This window comes from Oryctolagus cuniculus, chromosome 20 (genome assembly GCF_051225735.1).
Source record: "Oryctolagus cuniculus isolate XC-2025 breed Fujian yellow rabbit chromosome 20, ASM5122573v1, whole genome shotgun sequence".
In the NCBI taxonomy this organism is placed as follows: domain Eukaryota; kingdom Metazoa; phylum Chordata; class Mammalia; order Lagomorpha; family Leporidae; genus Oryctolagus; species Oryctolagus cuniculus.
The window spans coordinates 44,341,493-44,360,258 of record NC_142886.1 but is presented as its reverse complement, the minus strand read 5'-3'; the positions used below and the strand labels follow the sequence as shown (position 1 = coordinate 44,360,258).

At 49.2% G+C, this 18,766-nt stretch overlaps 1 protein-coding gene and 1 long non-coding RNA gene across 12 annotated transcripts in view; one reads left to right on the top strand and one right to left on the bottom strand.

The window, feature by feature from the left end:
- Positions 1–1,402: 1,402 nt before the first annotated feature.
- On the bottom strand, positions 1,403–3,364 carry LOC103346054 (uncharacterized). Its single transcript, XR_011385030.2, has 3 exons — positions 3,179–3,364; positions 2,577–2,773; positions 1,403–2,413 (listed from the first exon to the last, which is right to left on the bottom strand). It is a non-coding gene; the product is annotated as an uncharacterized LOC103346054 (long non-coding RNA).
- Positions 3,365–3,485: 121 nt separating this feature from the next.
- The window catches only part of DICER1 (dicer 1, ribonuclease III), a 74,425-nt gene continuing 59,144 nt past the window's right edge, over positions 3,486–18,766 (top strand). For 2 of the 11 annotated variants that reach the window (XM_089322472.1, XM_089322471.1), the window contains exon 1: positions 3,709–3,853. Coding sequence is in view for 1 of the 11 variants with exons in the window: in XM_089322468.1 (XP_089178594.1) it covers positions 3,818–3,853 (36 nt within the window). In the remaining 10 variants the exon portion in view is untranslated. Of the gene's footprint in view, positions 3,854–5,896; positions 6,093–18,766 lie in introns of those variants that run through there. The other 9 variants (XM_089322470.1, XM_089322468.1, XM_089322469.1 and 6 more) reach the window with 9 other exon arrangements.

Below are 18,766 nucleotides of genomic sequence, written 5' to 3'. Positions count from 1 at the left end.
AAGACACTCCTGGGATGCCGATGCCGTATCAATGGCGATTATACTGCTTTTTCAAATGAAACATGGTCCCTCACAGGACCAGGTTTATTTATTTATTTGAAAGAGTTACAGAAAGGCAGAGGGAGAAAAAGAGGGAGGGGGAAAGAGGGAGGGAGAGAGGAAGAGGGAGAGGGAGAGGGAGAGGGAGAGGGAGAGGGGGAGGGGGAGGGGGAGAGGGGGAGGGAGGGAGGGAGGGAGGGAGAGAGGGGGAGAGAGAGAGAGAGAGAGAGAGAGAATCTTCTTCTATCCACAGGTTCACTCCCCAAATGGTTGCAACAGCCAGAGCTGAGCCAATGCAAAGCCAGGAGCCAGGAGCTTCTTCTGGGTCTCCCACGCAGGTGCAGAGGCCCAAGCACGTGGGCCATCTTCTACTGCTTTCCCAGGCCACAGCAGAGAGCTGGATGGGAAGTGGAGCAACCAGGACTTGAACTGGCACCCATATGGGATGCCGGTACTGTAGGCAGCGGCTTTACCTGCTACACCACAGCACTGGGCCCCTTACGGGACTTCGATGACTTCAGCAAGATGGTATCTCTGGATTTTTCCTTTGTAAAGTTCTCATTTTTAAAAATAAGCTTCATGGAGAGATGCTTTGAACCTACACAAGTGTCTCATTCCTGATACAACTTTCACTCACTAGATTCAGCAAACATTGACCTTTCTTGTCTGCTGACTGCCAGGTGGTGACCTTCTAATTTCCTTTTCTTTTAAAATGATGAGTGCATTCTATTCTGAGGAAGAGTTTCCTCTTCTTCCCATTTCATGAGAAAATAAAAGCCCACAGGAAACGCGTGCCACATGGCACTGCACGTTGCTGAACGTGGGCTGAAACAGCGATGCAGCGTGAGGTATTCTCCTTTACAAGACTTTGTATCTGGGCCGCTGCTGTGGCGTAGCAGGTTAAGTCACCCCCTGCAGCTCTGGCATCCCCTATGGGTGCAGGTTCCAATCCCAGCTGCTCCACTTCCCATCCAGCTCCCCACTAATGCGCCTGTCAAAGCAGCAGATGGCAGCCCAGGTCTCTGGGCCCCTGCCATCCACATGGGAGACCCAAAGGAAGCTCCTGGTCCCTGGCTTTGATCTGGCCCAACCCCGGTCACTGTTGCCATTTGGGGAGTGACCCAGAATATGGAAGACCTCCCTGATTGCTCTGTAACTCTGCCTTTCAAATGAATAAATAATTTTTTTAAAAAAGACTTGTTCTCCAGATTTAAAGCAAACCAGAAATTGGAACATGAACAGACCACTGGAACAGATCAAGTCCCAAAGGGAATATTCAACAAATGGTCAACAAACAGGCAACTGCACAGCATCCGAAAAAAAAAAAATTAATTTGGAACCACGCCTCACACCATATACTCAGTCCATTCCAAATGGATCAATGTTTAATTGAAAAAGACTACAAATCTAAGTGCTCACTAACAGAGTGTTGGTAAATTATGCTATCACCCTGCCATAAAACACTATGTATGTGAGGTGGAAAATGTATGATGAGCACTGTAAACAGTTATAGACTCATGCCGGCGCCACGGCTCACTAGGCTAATCCTCCACCTAGCGGCGCCGGCACACCGGGTTCTAGTCCCGGTCGGGGCGCCGGATTCTGTCCCGGTTGCCCCTCTTCCAGGCCAGCTCTCTGCTGTGGCCCGGGAGGGCAGTGGAGGATGGCCCAAGTGCTTGGGCCCTGCACCCCATGGGAGACCAGGAGAAGCACCTGGCTCCTGGCTTTGGATCAGCGCGGTGTGCCGGCCACAGCACGCCAGCCGTGGCGGCCATTGGAGGGTGAACCAACGGCAAAAGGAAGACCTTTCTCTCTGTCTGTCTCTCACTATCCACTCTGCCTGTCAACAACAACAACAAAAAATAGTTATAGACTCATGCCCTGGATACACGAGGGCAAAAAAGCAAGGTGTGGGAATGCGTATGCACGCAGGCGTCACTGTGAGGGAGACACCCAGGGACAACAGAGCTGTCCTGGCTTGTGCACGCACAGCAATTCTGAATCCAGGGGCCCAGCGCTGTGGTGCCACGGAGTCAGCTGACACCTGCGATGCAGGCGTCCCACGCGAGCGCCGGCTGAGTCCGGCTGCTTCGCTGCTCTGCTCTGGATGGAGCCTGGGGAACGCAGAAGGCGGCGGCCCAAGTGGCTGGCGCCCTGCCTGTGGCACTGGCATCCCACATGGGTGCTGGTTCGAGTCCCGGCTGCTCCACTTCTGATCCAGCTCCCTGCTAGTGTGCCTGGGAAAGCAGTGGAAGATGGCTCAGGTTTGGGCCCCTGCACCCACGTGGGACGCCTGACTCCTTGCTTTCAGACAGGCCCAGTTCTGGCCCTTGTGGCCATTTTGGGAGTGACCAGCAGACGGAAGATCTTCTTTCTGTTAAAAAAAAAAAGATAAAAATTAATGAAAACCAGGTTGCCGATGGAGAGGCTGACAGATCGTGGGCGGACAGCACAATCCCACCCGCGCTGAAAAGTTTGCCTGCCCACACATTCCCACTGCCAGCGCCCCAGTGCCTCCCGGCACACGGAGATTCCACCTTCTCGCCACCGAATCCTCCCCACGCCACCGGCGACATCCGGGCCGAGGTAGGTCTGCCAGGCGCGTCCTGCCCACTTCCTCATCTTTCCACGAAGGCTCCAGGTGCGCGTGAAATCTCCCGGGGGAGTCGGATCTGCGCACAGCAGCCTCCTCGGGTGCGCACCTCAGGCGTTCACTGTGGCGGCGGCTCCCTTGCTAAAGTCATTTTTTATTTTAAAAACGGAGAGCAAGGACGGCACCCGCCCATCTCAGAGCCCACGTAAGGATCGGGGTGCCGGAGCACCCACGCAGGACGCTGAAAATGCGTCGCTGTCTCATCGGGTGTGAGCACTGGTTCCAGCTGGAACCGGTGCAGCTCTCAGCGAGCCGGCTGTTATTCTGGGGGGTGGGCACGGGGCACCAGGACCCGCCACCACGCACCATCGCTGGGCGCTGTCACCCCTCCCCGGAGGGAACCGGCCCATCGGCCGCGTCCTCGCGAGGAGATGCCCGCGCGATTTTCCGCAAAGCCAGGGTGCTGCTGTCTAAACCCCCCAGCGACGAGCAAACGTGGGGACCGCGGTCCGCTCCTCCCCGCGTGGGGGTGCGTGTGCGATTTACCTCCCTCAGACGGCGGGGGCCGGACCCCACCACCGGGCCAGGCCCCAAAACAGTCGCGGCCGCGGTCGGGGCCGGCGGAGCAGCGACGGAGGCGGGCGGGCTCCGGAGTCGGGGCCGGCGGCAGCGCGACCCGGCCCCACGGCTCCACGGCCCCACGGCCCCGCAGCGCGCGGGCTCCCGCGGGCCCCGACTCCGGGCCGCAAACAGCGCCTCGGCCGCCCGGCCCGCGCCCGTTTTGTCTCCCTGCTGCTGAGTGGCTGCGGAGCCGCGATTAACCTTTCACCGCGGCGCTCTGTCCAATCAGAGGCCCGCTCTCAGGCCGCCGCGGGGCGAGCGGAGCGTGGGGGCGAGGAGGCGCGGCGCGGCCGCGGGTGGGATTCTTCAAGCGGCTGTGCGCCGTCGCCGCGGGCCGTGCGCGGGCTGCGGGCGAGCCGGGCGCTGCGCAGTCTCCGCAGGCGCCGGCGGGAGGGGTCGCGGAGGAGGCGCGGCGCGGCGCAGGCTGCTGCAGGCCCAGGTGAATGGAGTAACCTGACAGCGGGGACGAGGCGACGGCGAGCGGGAGGAAATGGCGGCGGCGGCGGCGGCGCCGGGCGGCACCGGGAGGCCTGGGCTGTGACGCGCGCGCCGGAGCGGGCTCCGATGGTTCTCGAAGGCCCGCGGCGCCCCGTGCTGCAGGTGAGGCGGGCTCCCGCGGCGCCGCTTTGTGTCCGGGGCGGGGAGCGGCTCCGCCCGGCCGCGCTCCCGCCTCCGCGCGGAGGCCCGCGTGGGCGCCCTGGGCCCGCGCCGCGCGTCGGGGCCTGGCCGGGCCGCGGGGGCCGGCGCTGGCGGGCGGCGCGGCCTGGCGGGCCGGGGCGGCGCGGCCCCTCGGCCCCGACCCCGGAGCCGCCCCCTCCTCCTCCCGGGTGGGCTTGGGAGGCGCAGGAGGGCACGCGGGGCCTCCCCACGCCGAGTTGGCCCGGTCCTCCGTGCTCGCGCCCAGCGCCTCGGGGCGCGGGGCTTTTGACAGGTCCCGCTCGGCGCCCGAAGGGGGTGCGGACAGCGCGGCGGTCGGGGCGCGTGCAGCCCGGGGCCCTACGCTGGCCCCGGGGGGCTCCCTCGGGGGACCCTGCCTGCCTGCTGGCAGGTGACCAGATCCGCTGCTCCTGGCCTTAGCTGTTCTTGGCGCCAAGATGCGCGGCCCCTGGGAAGGAGCCGGTTTCCGATTTGGGGGAACCCGTGTCTGGCTGAGGTGACTTGGCCAGCCGGGCCGTGCTGACCACCTGGGTTGCGGAAGGTGGTCCCGGCCGCCGGGGATGTGTCACTGACAGGCACGGCGAGGGGTCTCTGGACCGGCAGGTGAAACACCTGACCTGATGAAGAAGCCTCGCTGAGCTCTGAGCCTGTGGCTCCCGCAGTGTTCACACGCAGCCCCGGGGGAGGGAGGGCCGAGCTCAGGGGCTCAGCGGCTTGGGAGACAGTTTTTAAAGATGTGGTTGACAAAGGTGAACGAGAGTGAAAATCACTGCCACAGACATCCAACGCTGGGAACGGAAATAGCCATCCTAACCACGCACTTGATAGTTGAAGAGGTTCTGCAGGAGCCTCTTAGCCATCCGTAGTTTTAATGTATAAATATCTTTGAGAACTGACTTAGATCGCAGTCTTTTTCTAAGCCACCTGTGGCCTGTGTAACTCACGACATGCAGATGTCGCGTCCAGATGAGCATATGAGTCTGAAAACTTCATTTCAGGGCATATTTGATAAAACTGTGGATCAGATGCGCCGAAGATTGCTTTTAGTGCAGTCGCTGCAACCAGGATAACAAAGATAATGGCACGAAAATCCTTTTAAGGACAGATAGTTCTGATCTGAGAAGACAAGACCTTTTCCTGCGATTATTTTAGCAGTGTTTCCTCTGTGTGAGGTTAGGCTCCTGCTCCTGCAGCCCTCGCCATCCGTGTGTGAGTTGTGTAGCAAGGCTGATGTGCTGTTGCTGGGCCCTGCTGTTTCCATTTTAGAAGACATTTCCTGCAGTGTTGTGTGGCCTAGTGCTTCGTGGGGCTGCTCGTGGGGGCACTGGTGGGGTGGTGCCCGCCCGCCTCAGCGGGGGTGACTTACCGCACCCGGAGACTTTACTCTCTGCTGCTCCCTGGCATGGTGATGCTTCATAGCCGTTGTCTCACCGTGACCCTAAGGTGGGGAGTCGCGTTTCCACTCACCCGTGGCAGGGGAGCAAGTGCTTCCTTAGCACCCCGACACACTCTGTGTTCTTGTGGTACAGGCCAGGAACCCAGACTCTGTGATGGCTGCCCCAAGCTGTGCGTCTCAGAGTGGCAGAGCCAGAGCTGAGTGATGGTTGATTTCAGTCTTTGCTTGCACACTCTCTGCATTGCACTGCTGTTCCAAGTAGATGTTAGGGGAACAGTCCGCCTGCCGCCTAGGAAGTCCTTGGTTCATACTGTGGGATGAGTGAAGCTCTGTTTGGTCATGAATGTTCAGGTGACCTCTAGTTTTTTGTTTTTGTTTGGATTCTTACATGAGGAAATGTACCATAGGAACCGCTTTTAAATGCACCTGTCAGCGGTATTAGGCACACTCACAGTTGTGTTGCATCTGTGACCACCATTCATCTCCAGACCTTCTTATTCCTCGCCTGGGACTCTGCCCCCTTAGACAGCTCCTCATCGTTCCACCCTCTCCTCCATGCTCAGGCAAGCCGTTCTGCTTTCTGTCTCTAGGAGGTGACTGTCTGGAAGCCTCGTGTTCGTGGAATCATGCAGTGTTTGCCTTTTTGTGGCCGGCTTGTTTCACTCAGCGCGGTGTCGTCAGAATTTCCTCTCTCAGCTGAGTGATTCCGTCGTCCGTATCGATGGCCCCAGGTCAGGATTTCTCAGCGGGACCGCAGTGCGAAAGCAGCACACAGTCTGGAGAACCGTACGTGGAAATCTGAACTCTGGTCTTTTCCGGGCAGTGGCAGTGAGCAAAGCTGCCAGTCAGCCCCGCGATCACACGGTGGAGCAAGTGTTAAGTGTATTTTCAACTCAGGATCTTTGTGTTGTGATGGGTTCATCAGGACGCAACCTGGCCCTAAGTTGGCACCGTGTTCTGTGTGTACTTGTTCACCTGTTGGGGGCCACTTGGGTCTTCGCCCGTCTTTGGACTCCTGTGAATACTACCCGGAGCGCGGGTGGGTCCGGCCCGTCAGAGTCTCTGCTCCCCTTTTTTGGGGGGGACACACCTGGAAGTGGGCCGATTGTTTCTTGCGCAGCAGAACACTGGAGCCAGGGTTTCTTGCAGTGGGAGCTTCTCTCTGGCTCTCCCACACAGTGACGACTTCCTGCACCAGTTCCTCCGTGTCGGTTATAGACTTGTCGCCTGGAGGCCCGGGCTGGGCTCCACTCATTCTTAGGCTCTTGGTTCCTGTCCCTGCGTCTTGCAGTGAATTTAGCTGAATTCGTTTGATCACACGTGAAGCGTGTGAAGACACTGGGAAGGTCTGAGTTTAACTTGTGTAAACAGAAAGTGGGAGCCGAGTGACGTGTTTTGTTTGCCTTGTGCTGTGCTGTGTGGGCCTTCAGAGCGTAGCTGAGCCTGCAAGCCCAGTGGATGCATGTGTGTTGCGCCAGCTCTCGCCATGGACTGCTTTGGAGTATTTCTCTCTCGTGCACTTGGGACGTGTGTGATTTCCTTGGTATTTACTGCCGTAGCCTGTGGGGTTTGGACCTTCTAGTGCTTGTTTTCAGATTCTTGATGTTTACCAAATGCTTCGCATGCAGAAGGCTGGTTTTCAGTTCTCACTGATTGCTGCTGTGGACTCTGGGCTGGGTACATTCTGTGCAGAGATGGCACCTTGTAGTCTGCTGCCTTTGAGAGAGGACTTGAGTGCTCTTATAATACTGGAAAGGTGTTCAGTGGGACTTTGAGGATGACGGGCTTGGTAGGAGTAGATCATGAAGGAGAGGACCGACAGTGAGCACAGGGATGACTGAGCCTGCAGGTAACTGCAGTTGGCTGCTTCTCCTTTTAGTTTGTCAAAGTGAAAGAGGAAATAGGACTAATTATAGTTGACGTTGATGAATGAAAGGAAGTAAACCAGTTAATCAGGAGAGGCAGATTGTTGTATGAAGAATAATCGTTTGGGTTTATACATGGAATAGCATTAACAGTACATGGGCAGAGTGTTTCACGTTTTACACAGGACTCACATGCCATTTCAGACAAAGGAAAGCCTCAGGTGTGATGGGGAAGCTTGAGTAACGCGGGTGAGACCTGCTCTGGTTTGTTCACTACAGGTGGCGTCCCTCAGGGTCACTTGGCTTATTCAGGCTGTGTCAGCCGCCACACGGCAGTATCCGGAGTGGACTCTTCCAGACAGTATAGGCGGTCAGGGTTTCCAAACGGTGATTTGCCGCCAGTCTTCAGGAATGAGTGTTCACCTAAACAGTGGGACTGCTTGTATGGTGATGTACACTGGATAAATGAATGAATTCAGAGAGAAGAGCATTATTTTTGAGCCATAGCTGGTGGAGTTGAGATTTTCAGTCATGTTAGAAAGCCTTTGTTAAAATAAGTTTTGAGGGGCTGGTGTAGTGGCGCAGTGGGTAAAGTTGCCACCTGCAATGCACCAGTTCAAGACCTGGCTGTTCCACTTCTGATCCAGCTCCCAGCTAATGCTCCTGGGAAAGATGGCCCAAGTGCTTGGGCTTCTGTACCTTTGTGGGAGACCCAGATGGAATTCTTGGCTCCTGGCTTCAGTCTGGCCTAGCCTTTGGTGTTGCAGCCATGTGGAGACTGAACCAGCAGATGGAAGACCTCGTCCTCTCTCTGTGTGTACGTATGTCTGTCTGTCTCTTTTTCCCTCTCTGCCCCTCTATATTATCCTGCCTTTCAAATAAATAACTACATCTTTCAAAAAATTCAGCACAAAATGACTTACACATTTATTTAGAAGTCAAGAAATGTTGGTACCTTAATGTGTGTAGTTACTATACATTTTAAGTAGAAAAAATTGTGACTAAGAAAATGCCACACAGTGCATTGTCCGAGGACGTCAGTAAGACTTACTAGACACAAAACAAGACAGGCGTGGGCAGGTGTTTGTCCTAGTGTTGGAGCACCAGGGTTCCATACCTGCACCCACCTCTTGACTCCAGCTCCCTGCTGATGCAGACCCTGGGAGGCAGCTGTGATGGCTGTCGGCTCCCAGGATCGGTTCTGGCCCGAGTTTCGAAGACCCTGGTGGAGTTCCAGACTCTCCCTTTTCCTCCCAGCTGCTGCGGGCTCTTAGGGAGTGAACCAGTGGATGGGAGCTCTCTCTGCTCAAGTAGGTCAGTCAGTGATAATGCGAACAAAAACACATGACAGGCCTAAGTCTGGCCTTCGGGATTTGATTTTTGAGGCTTGTAATGACATTAAATGGTCTTGGTTTTGTTAAGGTTTATAGAATACTAAAGATTTCATGCTTCATGGCTGTTGATGGCCATATAGGAAGTGCTTTGATTTATAGAGTGAATAAATTATACTTTTATAAAAAAATATTTGAGAGGCAGAGAAACAGAGGGCTCCCACTCCCCACCCCCTGCCCTCGGATTCACTCTCCAAATGACTGCAGTGGCTGAGGCTGGGCTGAGGCCCACCTGGAGCCGGGAATGCAGTCCAGGTTCCCCTTGTGCGTCACCTGCTGGGTTGTCAGGAGGTGAACACAGGTGTCCAGATGTGGGGCGTGAGCATCTTGACCTGCACCAGTGAAACCTCTCCCCCTGTGATGGCTTTGGTGTTTAGAAGCTCACCGTTTTGTGGGGAATGATGTTTGTGTGTGAGGCTTTAAAAAAAGGTCGTTACTGTTAAGACTTTGGGACCAAGCCCACTGCTTTTGTGGTTAGGGAGCTGGGTAGGATTATGAGTATAGAAACATTGTAGACTAAGGGAAGTACGGAGGAAGAAAATTGCTACAAAATTGCAACTTTGTTGGCATCTAGACAGTTTTCATTGCTGAAGGCAGGTTAACCCGGATTGTTGTGGTCGTTTTAAGTGACAAAAATTCAGGATAAGTACCTGGCTCCTGCGATTGGATCAGTGCGGTGCGCTGGTCGCAGCGCGCCAGTTGTGGTGGCCATTGGAGGGTGAACCAACGGCAAAAGGAAGACCTTTCTCTCTGTCTCTCTCTCTCACTGTCCACTCTGCCTGTCAAGAAATTAAAAAAAAAAAAAAAAAAAAAAAAAGGAAAACCCTTTTGGGGCTTAGAAAATAAGGTCAGTCAACCAATTCAGAATTTTAAAACATCGTTAAAGAACTTGAATAATGAAAGAAAGATCTCAATTTAAAAGCTTCCCTTGGAAATAAGATAGCAAGGTTCTCCGAATAAGGAGCCAGGTCTTCCGCAGGAGGAAGGACAATGGTGGACTTGTGGGATACAGTGCCTTGGGGTGTTCTGAGTTCAGGATTTGTCTTCCATCTGTGGGTAGCAGCCTGGGCGGTGAGGATTAACGTGGAGCCCAGGCCTGTCCGTTGTGCACATACTGCTGCACCGCCATCCTCATGGGAAGCGCCCACTAGGGTGATTTAAGCCTTTTCCCCTTTGCAAAACCAAGTGTTAACATTTTATCCCAGCATTGTAGGGGTGTTTCTGAGCAAATGTTCGGTGTCAGAGAGACCAGGGTTCAAATCATGGTTCTTCCAGTGTCTGGCTGAGTGTCCCTGGTCTCAATTTATCATCTGTAAGCTATTGTGATGGTAGTGTCTATCTCTCTCTCTCTCTCTCTCTCTCTCTCTTTAAAGATTTATTTATTTATTTATTTGAAAATCAGAGTTAGAGAGGTCCTCCATCCACTGGTTCACTCCCCAGATGGCCGCAATGGCCTGAGCTGTGCAATGCGAAGCCAGGAGCCAGGAGCTTCTTCTAGGTCTCCCATGTGAGTGCAGGGGCCCAATAACTTGGGCCATCTTCTGCTTTCCCAGGCATAGCAGAGAGCTGTGAATTGGAAGTGAAGCAGCCGGGTCTTGAACCGGCGCCCATATGGCTCTACCCACTGTGCCACAGTGCCGGCCCCTCTACCTCTTGAGGTCGGGGGGAAAAAAGAGTTTCTTAAACTCTTTAGCCCAGTTATTGGCATTTGAAAAACTTAGATGATATTTTCCCATAAATTTATAGTTTTTTACCTATAAGTTTTTTCCTTTATTATTTTTCTTTGACATTTTGCTGTATTTATAATGTGATTAGATTATGCCATGGTGGGGACAAGTGCTAGTATTGAAATGTGTATCTAGAGTTATATGGGGGCTTTGAGAGTGCTGTTTCAGATGTATTTTCTGTGAAGCTTGTCCACACTGGTTCAGCTGCCTTAGGTGGGTCTCTGTACTAGAAGCACTGTGTCTGTGTAACTGTTCTTCATTATTCACCCATTGTGTATGAATGAATGTATCAACCTCAAAACTACACTTAAAACCAGGGTAGAGGCTGGCACTGTGGCGCAGCGGTTAAAGCCCTGGCCTGAAGCACTGGCATCCTCTGTAGGTGCCGGTTCTAGTCCTGGCTGCTCCTCTTCTGATCCAGCTCTCTGCTATGGCGTGGAAAGCAGTGGAAGATGGCCCAAGTCCTTGGGCTCCTGCACCCATGTGGGAGACCCGGAAGAAGCTCCTGGCTCCTGGCTTCGGATCGGCTCAGCTCTGGCCATTGCAGCCATCTGGGGAGTGAACCAGCAGATGGAAGACCTCTCTCTCTGTCTCTACCTCTCTCTGTAACTCTTTCAAATAAATAAAATAAATCTTAAAAAAAAAAAAAAACAGGGTAAGCTTTCTATATGTGTTTCATATGCACTTGATGTAGACCAATGGTTCTTATTTTCTGGAGACTTTTTTGATTTGATAAAAGATACAGTTCTTATTCCCAGAGAATACACATATAAATAGACTCATAATTTTACACAGAATTGTAGGTGGTCCAGAGTCCTAAACCCCACCCATAGACATTTGGTTCAGGCTATGTCTACATGTACAGGATGAGTATTGGTTAATTTAAGAACAACAGCATAATGCTGGATAACGGAGGCAGATGTGGTTGATGGAACTGAGTGAGGAATGTTAACATAATAAATGATTTAGAAACCTGTGTTCTAGTTTGGCTTTACGTCTAACTAACTTGCCGTGATTAAGGGTGTGTTGCTTGGGCTTTTTAAGTTTTCTAGTAGAGTGAGTGGATGCACTGGGTCTCAAAGCCATCTTGCGGTCAGTGGTCTTTGAAATGCTTCTGCAACTGACGCCTCCATTTCAAGTGGAGATTCTGCTACATTTGAGACACGGAAAGGAGAGACCGCATTTATTGAGCATTAAGGTTTGTATGTAGTGAGCATAAGAAGGGAAATGATGGAGTTCTGAGGAGTTCTAAGCAGGAGATGTAAGTTGAAAACCCTGGGAAGTGAGGCCTGAGAACTAGCTCCAGCCAGGTTTTGCCTGTGTGGACCGCAGGACCTTGACGGGACAATGGAGGCTCTCATCTTCTGTGCATCTGGTATAGCTCCATCCCTGGTCGTCAATGAAAGAGGGACAGTGCAGCAAAGAGCACAGGGTCTGATGGGCACCCTCACTTTTTGGGGGGTGAAGCCCTGATCTGTTGGCATTAGGGCCCTTATTAAAAAAAAAAATTTAAAACTTTTATTTGAAAGAGATAGAGAAAGGGAGATTCCTGTTCATTGGTTCACTTCCTAAATGCCAACAACAGCCAGAGCTGGACCAGGCTGATACCGGGAACTGGGAACTCAATCCAGGTCTCCCATGTGGTTGCAGGGAGCCAGGTCCTTGAGCCATCAACTGTGCCTGCTGGGCTCTGCATTAGCAGGAAGCTGGAATTGAAGTGGAGTTGGAGTTTGAGCTTAGGCACTGATATAGGGTATGTGTGTCACAGGTGGTGTCTCAACTACTATGTCAAATGCTTGCCATCCTCATTAAAAAATATATATATATTTGAAAGGCAGAGTGACAAAGAGAGAAGGCTCTTCCATTCTCTGATTCACTCCCCAAATGGCTGCAACAGCTGTGGCTGGACGAGGTTCAAGCCAGGAGCCAGGAACTCCATGTGGGTTGCCCACATGGGTGGCAAGAACTGGCACACTGGCAGGGAACTGGATTGGAAGCGCAACGTGGGATATGGGCATCCCAAGCTGTGGCATAACCCGCTGTGCCTTAATCCCTGTCCCAAGGTACTGCATTTTGATGGAGAGTCATGTACTTTCTATAACTAAACATTACAAAGGAAAAGCCCAATTTCAAAATCTTGATATTTTCCTGTTTCATATGACAAACTTTATTAATCTTAGACTAAACATGATTGTATTTTTAGGACAGTACAGCATTTTGCTGATAGAACTATATGAATGGATAACAGGACAGTCTACATTGGCATTTAAATGTAGCGTATGAATGGAAGCTACATTGAACTGGACTTAAAGCAAGCTGACATTTCTAAATTTTTTTTTTAAGATTGTATTTATTTGAAGAGCAAAGTGGGGAGGGGAGAGAAAGAGAGAAAGAAAGAAATAAGGAGAGAAGAAGGGAAAGAGAGAATTTCCATGCCTGGTTCATTGGTTCATTCCCCAGATGGCTGCAGTAGCCGACACTGGGCCAGGCAGGATCTAGGAGCTGCTTCTTGGGTCTCCCATGTGGGTGGCAGGGGCCCAAGCGCTTGGGCCATTGTCCACTGCTTTTCCAGGTACATTGGCAGTGACTTGTACCTATATTCCGATTATAGGATGCCAGCATTGCAAACAGTGACTTAACCTGTTGCACCACAATGAGCACGCTACTATTAGTATCTTAAGAAGAGTAATCTTTTTGGTTATATAATATGGATTTTAGTTTCAGACCTTCCTCAATAAAATAAATGAAATGAGGCATTGCCAGGTAGTACTTTCTGTTTGAAATATGTTATAAAAAAAAGTTTCCTTTGACGTATTACAGGCCTCTGGAGGAATGCACATACGTGTGTGTGTGTGTGTATAAACTTTTTTTTCAGAGACTGCAGGACAAAGTCTGTAAACCTCTGGCTGTTCTGTTGCTCAACATTAGGAGGATTCCAGGGATTTTTCTGTTTTCACACATGAGTTGAGTTTGTACTTCTGTCCAAGAGTAGGGAGATATGTACTTTTCTTAAATTCAATATCTTGGATAGTCATGAATGAAATAAGTTCTAAGAGTGCAGTACAGGGCAGGCATTGTGGTATAATGGTTGAGCTGCCACCTGGGATGACCACATTCCGTACTGGAGCGCTGATTCAAGTCTTGCTGCTCGGCTCCCAGTCGAGCTTCCTGGTACTGTGCACCGTGGGAGGCAGTGGATGACAATCAAGTGCTTGGATCCCTGCCACCCATGTGGGAGACCTGGGTGGAGTTCTGAGAGCTCTTGGCCTGGCTGTTGTAGGCATTTGGGGAGTGAACCAGTAGATGGAGATGCTTGCTTTTTGTCTGTCTGTCTCTCCCTCCACTTCAAATAGATGAAAAAAAGAAGAAAGTGAGAAAATTGGGGCCAGCGCTGTGCCATAGTGGGTAAAGGCACCAGCATCCCATATAGGTGCCAGTTCAAGTCCCCACTGCTCCTCTCCTGATCCAGCTCTCTGCTATGGCCTGGGAAAGCAATAGAGGATGGCACATGCTTGGGCCCCTGCACCTGCGTGGGAGACACAGGGGGAGGCTCTGTGTCAGATTGGCCCTACTCTGGCCATTGGGACCATTTGGGGAGTAGACTAGTAGATAGTAGATGGAAGACCTTTTTGTCTCTCTCTGTAGCTCTGCCTCTCAAAAAAAAAAAAAAAATTTGAAATTTGAATAAAAAATTAACCTTAGAACTCACCTTGAAAGTTAGTGGTGCATTAGGTTGTCACATCTATGGAAACAGAACTGCAGGGTAACTGTTGTAGGTAACCTGAAGGGGAGGGAAGGTATCAGTTCTGTTTGTGAGTGCCGTCTTTCTGAGAAGTACTCCAAGTGAGTAAGCCTTAGCTGGCAGCCTGGAGACACCTTTTCTATGGAGCTCTTGATGGGTGAAGTTTGCTAAAATGGTATTTGATCTGTGTTCAGCTTTAATTGTGGACAAAACTAATTTTAGGCATGATTATGTTGAAGTCTAAACATAGTATATCTATGTTACAGATTTAGAGAGACCTAGAATTTTGCTTGGTTCATACAGTAGTACCTGGAAAGAATGGGAGTAAATTTGCTGTTCATCATAGATTCTGGGCTGTTTCAGCATGTTAGAGGCTTAAGGGCAGAGGAATTTCTTGCTTTTTTATTTTTTTATTACCTAAGACAGAATTGTACACCTCTGCACTAGCATCTTCACATAAATCATCCTCAGTCTGGAAGTTTGCTTCCAGTTTTAAAAGTAATACATGTACCATTGAAGGACATTGTAAAACGGGAGAAGTTTGAAGGAAAAAGAAAGCTTGTAACCCTGTCGTCAGTTGTTGGGTCAATTGTTCTTCCTTCCTCTCTCCTCCCTTCCTCCCAACCTCCTCTCTTCTTTTCCTTTCTCTAGTTTTTGACGAAAGACACAATCATGATCTTACTGTAAGGAAAAATGTTCTGCTTTTTTTTAAATACCATAACATAAAGCATTTTATTCATTATAATTTCCATCATCACTTTCACTGGCTGATTTGAATTGCGTTCTATAGAGCGCACCATGGCTTACCAAACCATTCCCTTATTCGTTGTCAGGCTGTAGATTTGCAGGGGAGGGTGCATGTCTTTGCTATCATAAATGATAATGGTGCAGGGAGCATTTCTGTGTGGAGCTGTTTTGTAGTAGTGCTGTAGGCTTACTTCATGTGCAAAGATTTTTAATTAACTAGACAGGGATGACCATTAAAATAAAATGTAAATATTTCTGTTGTGTGTTTAACTATCTGAAGATACCAGTATTTTTAAAAAGTAATTAATTAATTAATTTTAAGTTTTTTATTCAGTGGGAGAAATGCATAAAAGAGAGGGAAACCTGGATTCACGCCAGAGTACCAGGAGCCGGCCACGTGGAGGAGCATGCAGGCCAGAAAGCGTGGGGCAGGGGCCCGAAGGCACGGGGGCAGCAAGCGGGTGCAGTGCTAAAGGAAAAAGGGCCACCGTGCCCCAGGCCTTTAATCCACTTCCAAAGGGGAGTGGTTAATTAGCCTGCTTGGCCGGACACCAGTATTTAAATTCTTGAAATTATTATCTTTTTTTCTTTTTAGTTACTCAATCTTTGGCTTGACCCTGACCTTCGTCTTTCATTTTTATACATGTTAATACTTGATTCTAAGTGCATAATAAATGTACAGTAGATATTTTAGACACTTCCTACCTTTATATTTTACATTTTCAGAATGTATCCATTTTATTATTTCTTGTCTATATACATAACAGTTCATTGCCTAAGAAGCAGTTCTGTGAAGTAATGTTTTCAGTGATGTCCATGTGGCCATAAGTAACACGTAGGTTTTGTTTGTTTTGCCTTGAAAGAGAGCTAGAGGATTGAAAGCTTACATTATGTGCTGTATTTTGTGATTTAATTTGTTTGATTTCCATCTTAGTGTAAATTCATAATGACTAGGTAGTTTGGAATGTAAGAGAAGAAAAAACTTTTCCTAACTCTCTCAGATTCTTTTTCTGTGGTCTGCAAATGAAACAGAGAAGTCAGACCTAACGCGAGAAAAGGTTTACAAGTAGTGTTGGCGTCAGTGCTTTCACGTGCACTGAGGGTTCAAAGAAAAGTGGAATTCCAAAGAAGCACTCAGGCTTCTGTATCAACACAAAGTGATAGGTTGTGGGGTGACAGAGCAAGGCCGGGGCTTCTAAGGGCTGAGAAAGTGTGTGACAGTGGCTAGGAAATGTGCGGAGTGAGCCCACAGTAGGTGAGGGCTATCTGGTAAGGGCTGTTTTTTGCAGGTGCATTTTGTCACCACCTTCCTCTGTGTGGTGGTGTTGGGGGGGCGGTGTCCTCCTCTTCCTGGTTCTGGTGGGGCCGGCAGAGAGCTGCTCCTGGATCTGTTCATTCTTAATTGCCTGCAGCTGAAAGTCATCTGTGTGCCAGGATGACATATGTCCCTGTCCCCTTCAGGAGGAGGAAGTGTCTCAGGCTAATCTGGCAAAAAATGGCGTGTGAAATTTTGCACAGCTTTGCTGTATATGAGAATGTATTTTCTGTGATGAAGAAGTAGTAAAATATTCTAGGTTTTCTTTAAAAGACGCCTTACAGTTCTAAGAGTTAAAAAGTTGTAAACTAGGTTGTAGGTAGAGGCAGCGGTGTGGTTTCTAAAACCTCCATTTTTAAAAAGATTTATTTATTGTTATTTGGAAAGCAGAATTAGAGGGAGAGAGAGTGATCTTCCATCTAAGTGGCCCCAATTGCTGGGGCAATGCCAGGCTGAAGCCAGGAGCCAGGAGCTTCATCTGGGTCTCCACGTGGGTGTAAGCACTTGGTTCATCTTCCACTGCTTTACCAGGCGCATTAACAGGTACTCAAACAGGCACCCTACATGGGTGCCTGTGTTGCAGGTGGCAGCTTAACCCACTGTGCTACAGCACCAGCCCCCAAACCACCATTTTTTAAATAAACATTTTTAAAACTTTTATTTAATAAATATAAATTTCAAAAGTACAACTTTTGGATTATAGTGGCTTTTTCCCCCATAACTTCTCTCCCACCCACAACCATCCCTTCTCCTGCTCCCTCTCCCATCCCATTCTTCATCAAGATTCATTTTCAATTCTCTTTATATACAGAAGATCAACTTAGTATATACTAAGTAAAGATTTCAACAGTTTGCACCCACACAGATACACAAAGTATAAAGTACTGTTTGAGTACTAGTTTTAGCGTTAATTCCATAGTACAACACTTTAAGGACAGAAATCCTACATGAGGAGTAAGTGCACAGTGACTCCTGTTGTTGATTTAACAATTGACACTCTTATTTATGACGTCAGTAATCACCCGAGGCTCTTGTCATGAGCTGCCAAGGCTATGGAAGCCTCTTGAGCTCACAAACTCTGACCTTATTTAGACAAAGTCATAATCAAAGTGGAAGTTCTCTCCTCCCTTCAGAGAAAGGTACCTCCTTCTTTGATGGCCCATTCTTTCTGCTGGGATCTCACTCACAGAGATCTTCCATTTAGATGATTTTTTTTTTTTTTTATTCACAGTGTCATGGCTTTCCATGCCTGAAATACTCTCATGGGCTCTTCAGTCAGATCCGAATGCCTTAAGGGGTGATTCTGAGGCCAGAGTGCTGTTTAGGGCATTTGCCATTCTATGAGTCTGCTGTGTATCCTGCTTCCCATGTTGGATCGTTCTCTCCCTTTTAATTCTTATCAGTTATTATTAGCAGATACTAGTCTTGTTTATGTGATCCCTTAGACACTTAATCCTATCATTATGATCAATTATGAACTGAAACTGATCCCTTTGACTAGTGAGATGGCATTGGTACATGCCACCTTAATCAGATTGATTTGGAATCCCCTGGCACATTTCTAGCTCTACCATTAGGGGTAAGTCCAAGTGAGTGTGTGCCAAACTGTACATCTCCTCCCTCTCTTATTCCCACTCTTGTATTTAACGGGGATCAATTTTCAGTTAAATTTAAGCATCTAAGAATAATTGTGTGTTAATTAAAGAGTTCAACCAATGGTATTAAGTAGAACAAAAAAATACTAAAAGGAATAAAATAGTAAGTTGTTCCTCGACAGGACAAGGGCTGATCAAGTCATTGCTTCTCATAGTGTCCGTTTCACTTCTACAGGTTTCCTTTTAGGTGCTCGGTTAGTCGTCACAGATCAGAGAACATATGATATTTGTCCCTTTGGGACTGGCTGATTTCACTCAGCATGATGTTTTCCAGATTCCTCCATTTTGTTGCAAATGACTGGATTTCTTTCTTTCTTTCTCTTTCTTTCTTTCTTTCTTTCTTTCTTTCTTTCTTTCTTTCTTTCTTTCTCTCTCTCTCTCTCTCTCTCTCTCTCTCTCTCTCTCTTTCTGTCTTTCTGTCTTTCTGTCTTTTTTTGTTACTGCTGTGTAGTATTCTATAGAGTACATATCCCATAATTTCTTTATCCAGTCTCTGTTGATGGGCATTTAGGTTGATTCCATGTCCTAGCTATTGTGAATTGAGCTGCAGTAAACATTGAGGTGCAGACATCTCTTTTATTTACCAATTTAATTTCCTTTGGGTAAATTCCAAGGAGTGGGATGGCTGGGTCATGTGGTAGGGCTATATTCAGGTTTCTGAGGAATTGGCACACTGTCTTCCATAGTGGCTTTACCAGTTTGCATTCCCACCAACAGTGGGTTAGTGTCCCTTTTTCCCCACATCCTTGCCAGTATCTGTTGTTTGTTGATTTCTGTATGTAAGCCAATCTAACCAGGGTGAGGTGAAATCTCATTGTGGTTTTGATTTGCATTTCCCTGATGGCTAGTTCCCTGAACAGTTTTTCATGTGTCTGTTGGCCGTTTGGATTTCCTCTTTTGAAAAATGTCTATTTAGGTCCTTGGCCCATCTCTTAAGTGGGTTGAATAAACATTCATTTATTTATCTGAAAGGCAGAGTTATAGAGAGAGGGAGAGAGAGAGAGAGAGAGAAAGAGCA